General features: G+C 29.4%; 1 protein-coding gene across 1 annotated transcript; it reads left to right on the forward strand.

Annotated features, from left to right (window-relative positions):
• Positions 1 to 804: 804 nt before the first annotated feature.
• On the forward strand, positions 805 to 9,366 carry LOC114730065 (2-oxoglutarate-Fe(II) type oxidoreductase hxnY-like). Its single transcript, XM_028917082.1, has 11 exons — positions 805 to 946; positions 5,280 to 5,472; positions 5,653 to 5,730; positions 5,823 to 5,874; positions 5,971 to 6,098; positions 6,209 to 6,306; positions 6,429 to 6,487; positions 6,601 to 6,657; positions 6,760 to 6,805; positions 7,903 to 7,982; positions 9,265 to 9,366. Exons 1-11 carry the CDS (start codon positions 827 to 829, stop codon positions 9,329 to 9,331), a joined length of 978 nt encoding a protein of 325 aa, XP_028772915.1. The 5' UTR covers positions 805 to 826; the 3' UTR covers positions 9,332 to 9,366.

Here is a 9,366-nt window from a genome sequence, read left to right on the forward strand (position 1 = left end):
CAATTCGTGTCGTCTGGGCATATGATTTCTGTTTTTAAAAAGTGGTTGTTACCAATTTAGACCGGTTCAAAATATTTCCGGTTCAAAAAATAACCAGACTAAACTAGTGGCAAGTTCATCAGTTTCCGAATCTCCGGTTTAAATCGGTCAGTTCAGTCTATTTTGCAAACACTGCATGGATGCATGTTTTTAACATTCTAGCATTTTCTAACTCCAACCCTACAAGCAAACAAGCGAAGATTATGAAGATCTACTTTTGTTGTTTTAAAAACGCAGATATGTTCATCACCACACGTCATGTAAATGGGTAACCCCATCACACACTCAATGATTTGTTTGTTGCCTTTATATTATTGCTATTATTTAAAACTACAATGTGGTAGATCAATAGACAAATAAAATCTGAATCTGATTTCTCTCATTTTTATACTGCCTCCGGTCTTTAATATAAAACCTTGTTTGATTTTTATTTTTGGTTCTAAATATAAAATCTCAATCCATTTTGTCTCTAATATTTATGTATCTTTTTTCAATATAGTTCTTCTAACAATGGTAGCTATAACCAATATATTTGAGTAGCAAAGATATTTTAGGAAAGACAACACATATTTATTATAAATAACTAATTTAACTTTTTTTCTTAATCTTCTCAAATTAGTCAACTAATTCTTATAATCAGGATCAGAGATGGTATTAATGATGAAGATAATGATTGTTGTCCAATTATTAATTTAATTTAATTTTTTTGGGTGAGGAATTGAAGATAATATATTCTGTTTTGCTCCAATTCGTGTGTGTATATATAAAGGATGAGAAATGGGTGAGCATGAAAGGAATAAGCAGAAGCAAAAGAGGGAAGGAGGAGATGCCGTCGGCAACGTTGAGTCTTCCTATCGTTGATCTGTCCTCGCCCGACCGCCCTTCCACCGCCAAATTGATCCGCCAGGTTCTTCCTTCTTAACTTTCCCCTCCTTCTTTTGGCTCTACACATGTATTTCCTCAGCTACTGATATAAGAGTCAGTAAAAATATTGAATTTGATTGTAAATATAAAATTTAAATCTATTTTATTTATCTTATTTATCTAAACTAACCTATTAATTATACATGTCAAGAGAGTTTGTATTAAGGATAGTTTTATTTCAAATGATTTAATAAGATATTTTAGAAAAACCAACATTTTTTTTTACAAATAACTAATTTATTTATTTTTTTAATCTATTTAAGTTAGTTAAATAAATTTTATATTAAGGATAAAAAATAATATAAACTTTCAATGTCTTCTAAAGCTTTGGCTTTTGGGTGTCTAATTCCTAATCTCTCCCCAAATTATTTTATTTTATCATTAGCTTTTATACATAATATTTGAAAAGTTGAGGTATTATAGTTATCAATATAAAAACTAGTTAGCTAATTTAAATAGATTAAAAAAATTAATTAAATTATTTATTCATAATAAATATGTTTTTTTTTCTTAAAATATCATTGTTAATTAAGTGTAATAGCTGGAAATATAATTATTACAAGGATTATCTTAAAAAAAATAAATATGAGAGACAAAGTGGATTGGGGTTTTATATTTATTACCAAAATAAAATTTAAACAAACTCTTATACTCCTCTGGTCCATAATATATGACTTAATTATTGAGTTAATTTTGATCCTAAATATAAGACCTATTTATCATATTTATCAGTTTTTTCTAAATTACCCTTATGGATACTTTCTCAACTATAATCAAGTAGAAGAGAGGAAAAAGATATTAAGAAAGATGATTATAGTGTTTTAGAAAAAATATGTCATATTTCTTATAATTAACTAACTTACATAACTTTCTTAATCGAATCAAATTAGTTAAATAGGTCTTATATTAAGAACTGGAAGAGTATTAAAAATTGGAGGTAGCATTACATACAGTATTAGTGTAAAAAGAGAGGTATTTTACACTACAAAAAGAATCTTATATTTAGGACCTGAGGAGTACCTTAAAAAGTACTAAAGGACAAATTAGGGTGAGTGAATTTCAAAATCCCAAATGAGATCCCTTGTATTATTTTGAAATTTTAAAATCTTGTGAAATAATAACATTATCTTTATTCTAGGTGACTACTTTCATATAGTTATTAATTACTCTAATTTAACTATTGATTATTTTTGTTTTCAAAATTTCAGTGATTACTTTTATATAGCTATTGGCTACACAATAGTTGTAAATAACTAAATAAAAAGTAGTCATTAGGTCTCCAATAACACTTAATGTACTTTTTGAATTTTTGAAACAAAAGTAGTTAATAATAAAATTAGAGTAGTCAATAGCTAAACAAAAATAGTCACCAAAATTTTAAAAATGAAAGTAGTTAATCACAATACTAGAGCATTCAGTAGCTAAATAAGAGTAGTCATCAGAGTTTTAAAAAAAAATATAGTTAATAACTAAAAAACAGTAGTCAATACATAAGAAAGAGTAGTCACCTCACCGGAGCTCCGACAACCGGAAATGAGCTAAGGGTGCTGAGGTTGCAATATTTTTTTTTAAAAAGCAAAGGGTATTTATATAATTTTATAAGATTTGAAAAATTTAAAATGGTACAAGGGGTTTAAATTGATATTTTAAAAATTCACACACATTGATTTGTCCTTTAACAATTTTTAGGATATTTTATTATCTTTTTCCCTTAAATATATACGAAATACCAAAATTTCTTGCCGTGTCGCTGGATTAGGAGTGGGTAGACCGTATTCAGAGGTGGTTATGGACATGGTGCCTAATTTTTTTTTTTTTTTAATTTATGGGAGAGAGTTTCGTGTCAAAGTCAAACTGCTATGATAGTGACTTTGAATTTGATCCCCCTTAATTTGTTTTACCCACTTTAATTTTATAAAAAAACTTAATGATAATTGATTGAATTATTAAATTTATATGAACAATTCTGACGTGAGCCCTTATGTGTATGTTTTAAGAAAAATGCAAAGCATATAAGGCAAATAATTAATAATTTTATATAGTTAATAGTATAATATTGTATTTTATACTCCTCCGGTCCTAATTATAAGACCCAATTGACTTATTTGAGGAGATTAAGGAAGTAAGTTAAATTGGTTATTATAATAAATAAGTGTTATCATTCCTAAAATATCCTTGCTAATTAAGTATATTGGCTAAAACTATCATTATTAGAAGGATTATCTTGGAAAAAAATGCATAAATATAAGAGACAAAATGGATTGGGTCTTATAATTAGGACCAAATAAAAAGTCAAATTGGGTCTTATAATAAGGACCGGAGGAGTATATGTATATATATATATCATACTTGTGAGTATTTTTATATGTAAAGTAAAAGCATGCGTGACTAGCGAGAATAAAAGCTTATGTTTGCTCATTCCGTAACTAAAAATAAAGAGAAAATTTCAATTGAAGCAATGTGAAATAATCAAAATCGAAATGAGGCATACATCTACCCTCCATTTTTTAAACTACATTGTGGGGCATTTTGGTCTTGTAAAAACATCAAGCCATTCCTAACTAAGCTTTTAAATCTGATTAGAAATTAGTTAAACGCGTAGGCCTGGATTTAAATTTTGATATTCCAGTTGAATTTAATTAATTTTTTTAATTAAAATGTCTTGCATTTGAAATAAATATATAGAAATTGATTAACTAACCTTTACATTTAGAATTTGGGCAGGCACATGGCTACTTTGATCCACATCATTGAGGGAAAAAAGAGAGAGAGAAAGTACTTTTTCCTCTTAGTTTTATCGCATCTTTATTTTTTATCCAAACAAAACATAAATTATAAAAAATAAAAAAATAATTATTAAAAAGTCTCATATCAAAGTTGTCCTATTAAAAATGACAAGAAGATTTATGTTTCAAAGTTTTTATTAAAACTTTTTAATATTTATATTATTTAATTTTTTTGGAATCTTACAGTAATTTTTCTAAAGAATAACTCTTGCTTTTCGACATATGAAGAGTTTCGCTGTGTTTTTTTTCCTCTTTTATTTTATATTTCTCTTTGTTTCAGCTTGTCAAAAATACTTTAGGGGTTTTGAAGTTTGAATTGAGCGAGAATTATAAAGAAATCCTAAAAAAAAAAATTGTTAAAATTTTTTAATAATAATTCAAGCAGCTTATAATAATAAGTTTTAAAATAGAAAAAGATAACTTATGAGACTTATTTTATAATTATTATTTTTTTAAATCTCATTATAATTCTTCCTTAAACAAACGACTAATCCCTTTAAATTTGGTGAACCAAACGGGGCCGTTGTTAAGAACCCTTGTCCCTGTGTTGTGAGTCACAACTCACAAGAAATCGATGACGGATGTTTTAGTTTTTTTCTCTCCAATACCAAGATGCCACGTGGTAGGGGTGATATTGCGCTTGGAATAACAGCAAAGGAGCTCATCTGGGCATTGATCTACTTCCAACCGACCAGCTTTTAAATGTTTTTAATTAAAAAATAAATAAAATTAGAGTAAATGTTAAAAAATAATCATTCGTGATAAAGTAAAATGCAATAGAAATGACAAAATCCTGAACGATTGAAATTTGATATCACCAGCCATTTTTAATATAAAAAATAGTTTGACATTCAATTTGGAACCTCAATTGAAATATCAATCTACTGTGTCTCTTATGTCTATCTTTTTTTATTTAAGTAGTCTTTATAATAGTTACACATATTAAAGATTATATCAAATGGTGGTTTTAACGGATACACATAATTACTAAAGATATTCTAAGAAAGATAATATCTATTTATTACAAATAACTAACTTAACAAACTTCCTTAATATACTCAAATTTGTCAACTAACTATTATATTAAGGACTAGAGGTAATATGAAATATCTAGATTTGTTACAGCTATTTGAAAACTTATTTTGGGGATAATACTAATATTAGTCCTTAGAGTTTGATCGAATTCTGGTTCTGAATTTTGTAGTTTCAAATTGTTAGTTTTAGTCTCTATAATTTTATAATTTTTTTTGTCTAAATTTAATGACTGATCCCAATACTTCTAATGACTTTTAGTTTTGGTCTCTATATTTTAAACTCAAACCAATGCAAGTCCTCGTAAAAATATAGGAGCAAAGACCATTGGTTTGAAAATATCGAGACAAAAATTGAAATTAGGCCAAACTATAAGCACCAATAATGATATTAATCCATTTATTTTGTCAAGAAGACCTAACAAGTTAAATGTCAAAAAGATCGCCAAAAAAAGAAAAAGGTCAGAGTTAAACTCAACTGTTGGAAGTGCGTTTGCAGGCATGCAGTGAGCACGGGTTCTTCTACATAGTGAACCATGGGGTGGAGAAAGAGGTGCTTCTGAGTGTGTTTGAGGAGAGCAAGAACTTCTTCTCACTCCCAATGCAGGAGAAAATGAAATACCCTCGCAAGGAACATAGAGGTTACAATCCCCTCCATGCTGAGAAACTTGATCCAACTTCTCCCTACAAAGGTAACTTTTTTATTTTCTATTTTGCTTTTCCCATTCTCATTTTGGCGTGAGCAAGCAAGTTGCTGAAAAAGTCAATTTGCTTTTAGCAAAATGTGCTCCTTCACAAAATGGAAAACCAAACACAAACGACTTGTGGGTTTCTTGTCGTCCGTTTATTTACAACTGTGTCATGATGATCAGGTGATTCAAAAGAGAGCTTCTACATCGGTCCTTTAGGAGATCCTGCAACCGAGAATCTGAATCAATGGCCTTCCAATGGTAGGCTTATATATACACATACAATAACACAGTCTTTGATCTTCCATGAGCTTTATCTGATGTGCGTTTCTTCGCATTGACCATCCCTCCAGAGCTACTTACAAAGTGGAGACCCACAATGGAATCACTTTATTGGAAAGTCTTGTAAGTTTTCTTATTCCCCTCAGCATAACAACGTTCATATATATACATATATAAGTCAAGTGATTTGTTTTCTGCATGTCCTATATATATATATAGTGCGGCTGCAAGAGAGACAGTGTCTTTACTGGCCATGTCTTTGAACCTGGAAGATGATTTCTTCGAGAAGACTGGGGCTTTAAACTCTAACAGCCCAGAAGCTTTTCTTCGCCTTCTGCGCTATCCAGGTTTCTTCTGTGTTTCTTTTCTTTTTATTTCAGTGTCCCTCTATTCATTCCTTTCTTCTTGGAGACTAATTCTGTTTGTGTCACTGCTATGAACTGTGTGTGTTTGTCAGGTGAAGTGGTAGCTGATGAAGAGACATATGGAGCCTATGCCCATTCAGATTATGGCATGATAGCTCTCCTCATGACTGATGGAGTCCCAGGGCTTCAGGTCCCTTCTTCCTCAATTATATAATATTAATCTAAAGTTATTTTCACATTAATGGGTTAATAATGATCCTTATTCTAAGGTTTAATTAATCAAAGTAACAAAATTTCAAAAGCTTACTCCAGATTTGCAAAGAGAGGTCGCAGCAACCTCAGGTGTGGGAGGATGTGCCTCACATAGAGGGGTGAGTATCTCAAGTAGGAAATTAATAGGATTTGGGTTCTGTGATCATAAGCAAGAACTCATGCAGTTTAAGTCTTAAATTTTGATTATACATATTAAACTTGTGATTTGCAGGGCCATTATTGTGAACATTGGAGATATGACAGAGAGGTGGACTAACTGTGTGTACAGGTACTTAATTCATTTAGCAACAAATTAAAAGTGTTTAATTTGCATAGTAGAAATATAGAAGCCATTCTGAGGAAGGGGCTTTCATGATTATTGTTGTTGCAGGTCAACACTGCACAGGGTTATGCCTACAGGAAAAGAACGCTATTCTGTAATTCCCTTCCAACTTACTTCTTCCTCACTTGCTTTATTTTCTTATCATAATATGGTTGGCATTTCATGGTACCAACTCTGCTGGTAAATTTGTATAAAAATAACAAAAAACTCTGCTAGTAAATGATGGGTTATGAAAGACTTTAGTTTAAGAGTAGCCCAATTTATATATATACACCACGTGCGATACTAGTAGAATAATTTGAATAGATTAAGGTATCGTTTGGATGTTTGCTCAAACCATGGTTTGGGTAAAAAACTGCCCAAACAGTCATCCCAAAAACCAAACCATGGTTTTGGAAAAAGCAAAAAATTTTTGCTTTTGGAGGAAAAAGGGAAAGTATGAGAGCCTATAGGATATGTATCTTGTTATTTTTTTTATAAACATATTTTTTTATAAACATATTTAATCTTATATTTTATAAATATATATACATATTAATTATTTATTAATTATATTATCTTATGTATTATTAATTATGTTGGTAAAAAATATATTATTAACAATTTTATTCCTTCAAATTAAAATATATCATAAAATCTATTTTTCTGTAATTATCATATTAACTTATGTCTTTTTTTTTAGTAATTTGTGTTTATAAAAAGTGTTTCTGATAACAACTATCCAAACACTCTCACTTCTCAAAATCACTCCAGAATCTATTCTTCACAAGAATCTATTCTCCAGAATCACTTTTCCAAACCACGGTTTGGTTTCATCCAAACACACCCTAAGAATACTTGTTAAGTTAGTTATTTATAATAAATAGGTGTTATTTTCTCTAGAATACCTTTACCAATCATATGTATGAACTAAAACTACCGTTTAATAAAACCTTTAATATGTGTATCTACTAAAAAATATATATATAAGAGATAAGGTAGATTGGATCTTATATTAAGGTCAAATTGAACATAATAGCAAACTAGCTCTTATATTAATGATCGGAGATATAGTAGTCTATTAGGACCAAGTCTCTCTGTAACTTTCTTGTCTGACAAGCATACGCTTAGTGATATGGTAGTTCTCCTAGAAGGGGAAAGTCGCGGATTTGTTCCCCCAGTCATTTTATATATATTGCAATTATTGTACAGGTGGTTTTCTTTTTGGACCCAAAACCAGACACTGTTGTGGAATGCCTTGAAAGTTGCTGCAGTGAATCATCTCCGCCCAGGTATACTAAATTTATTTGTTTTATGTAATACTCAAATTCAAATGTTAGAAAACATTTTTCGGACTAATTGCTTGTTCTTCGAGAAATAATTTGTAAGCTTGTGTTATTTTCACTAATTAAGCTAAGTTATACATATCTCCTTCCACTTAAGGCCATGTGCATGCGCAATTAATTAAGTATTCCCTCATGACTTATGTTGGCGAGAAAAAAAATTAAGTATACCCTTATATTTAAAAGTTTTACTTAGTAGCCCTTGGCTCGCAATTAACATCTTTAATTCATTAGTGAACCCGTTAAATTTGGACAAGTGGAGGATCTAAGACCCTATACACACACACTACATCCAATCCTTAATATAAAAGTTAGTTGATTAATTTGAGTAGATCAAGAAAGTTTATTAATTTAGTTATTTATAATAAATATGAGTTGAATTCCCTAAAATACTCTTACTAATCATGTATATTAGTTAAAACTACCATTTGGTGGAATCTTTAACATATACAGCAATTACAAGGACTATTTTGAAAAAATAGATAAATATGAGAGACAAAGTAGATTGGAGTCTTATATTTAGAACGAAATTAAAAGTCAATTTAACTGTTACATTAAAAATTAGAAGTAGTATATATTAAGGGATGCAAATTATTAAAATTTAGGTGTAAGTGGTTCAAAATTTGAAGGGTGCGGATGCAATTAAAATTTAAGGGTAAGTGGTTCATAATTATGAAAAGTTACATATAAGACTTCTTCTTTCTAACTCTTAAACAAGTACTCAAGAGGGCTTATTAGCTGATTCATGATTTATGTTTTGTTTTAAAAAAAAGGGCTTATTTACAAATAAATTTCTTGAATTTGCAAAAGTACACTCATTTTCTTAAGACCTAGACGTAATCCTTCATAGATATGTAAAAAGATTCCATTTTCCTATGGATCTAGGTGCAAATTTGCAAAAATCATATTGCTACCATCAACAAGTTTCTTGTTAAAATAGTGATGTTGATCATTAATATTTTTAACAGTAGGAAATACTATTATTACGATTTTAAATTTTTGGGGGCAAATTAGTTCTAAAAAAATTTCAAATATCTAACGCTTATGAGTAAAAATTTTCAGGACAAATTTATACCATAATTCTTTTCCTCTTTTAAATTTCTTTAGTTGTAAATTAGACAATATTTCAGCATAAATTCATGAGGATCAATTGACTAATAATTTTGATATTTTTTTTCTTTGATAAATTTTATCGCAACATATGCTCATATAATATTTATGGGTAATGCAGATTCCCACCAATCCGCAGTGCAGACTACTTTAAGGAGCGCTTCAAGCTTACATATGGATCATCCTAGAAATAACATTTCGTTCATATTTTTATTATGATGCT

Source organism: Neltuma alba, unplaced genomic scaffold, assembly GCF_004799145.2.
Source record: "Neltuma alba isolate B1F8T4 unplaced genomic scaffold, ASM479914v2 tig00012701_pilon, whole genome shotgun sequence".
NCBI classification, from domain to species: Eukaryota; Viridiplantae; Streptophyta; class Magnoliopsida; order Fabales; family Fabaceae; genus Neltuma; species Neltuma alba.

Coding starts and splice junctions, on each gene's coding strand:
- LOC114730065 (XM_028917082.1), top strand. CDS start 827: ATGAAAGGAATAAGCAGAAGCAAAAGAGGGAAGGAGGAGATGCCGTCG. Junction 6,099..6,208: donor TCGCCTTCTGCGCTATCCAG/GTTTCTTCTGTG, acceptor TGTGTTTGTCAG/GTGAAGTGGTAGCTGATGAA. Junction 6,488..6,600: donor GATGTGCCTCACATAGAGGG/GTGAGTATCTCA, acceptor TGTGATTTGCAG/GGCCATTATTGTGAACATTG.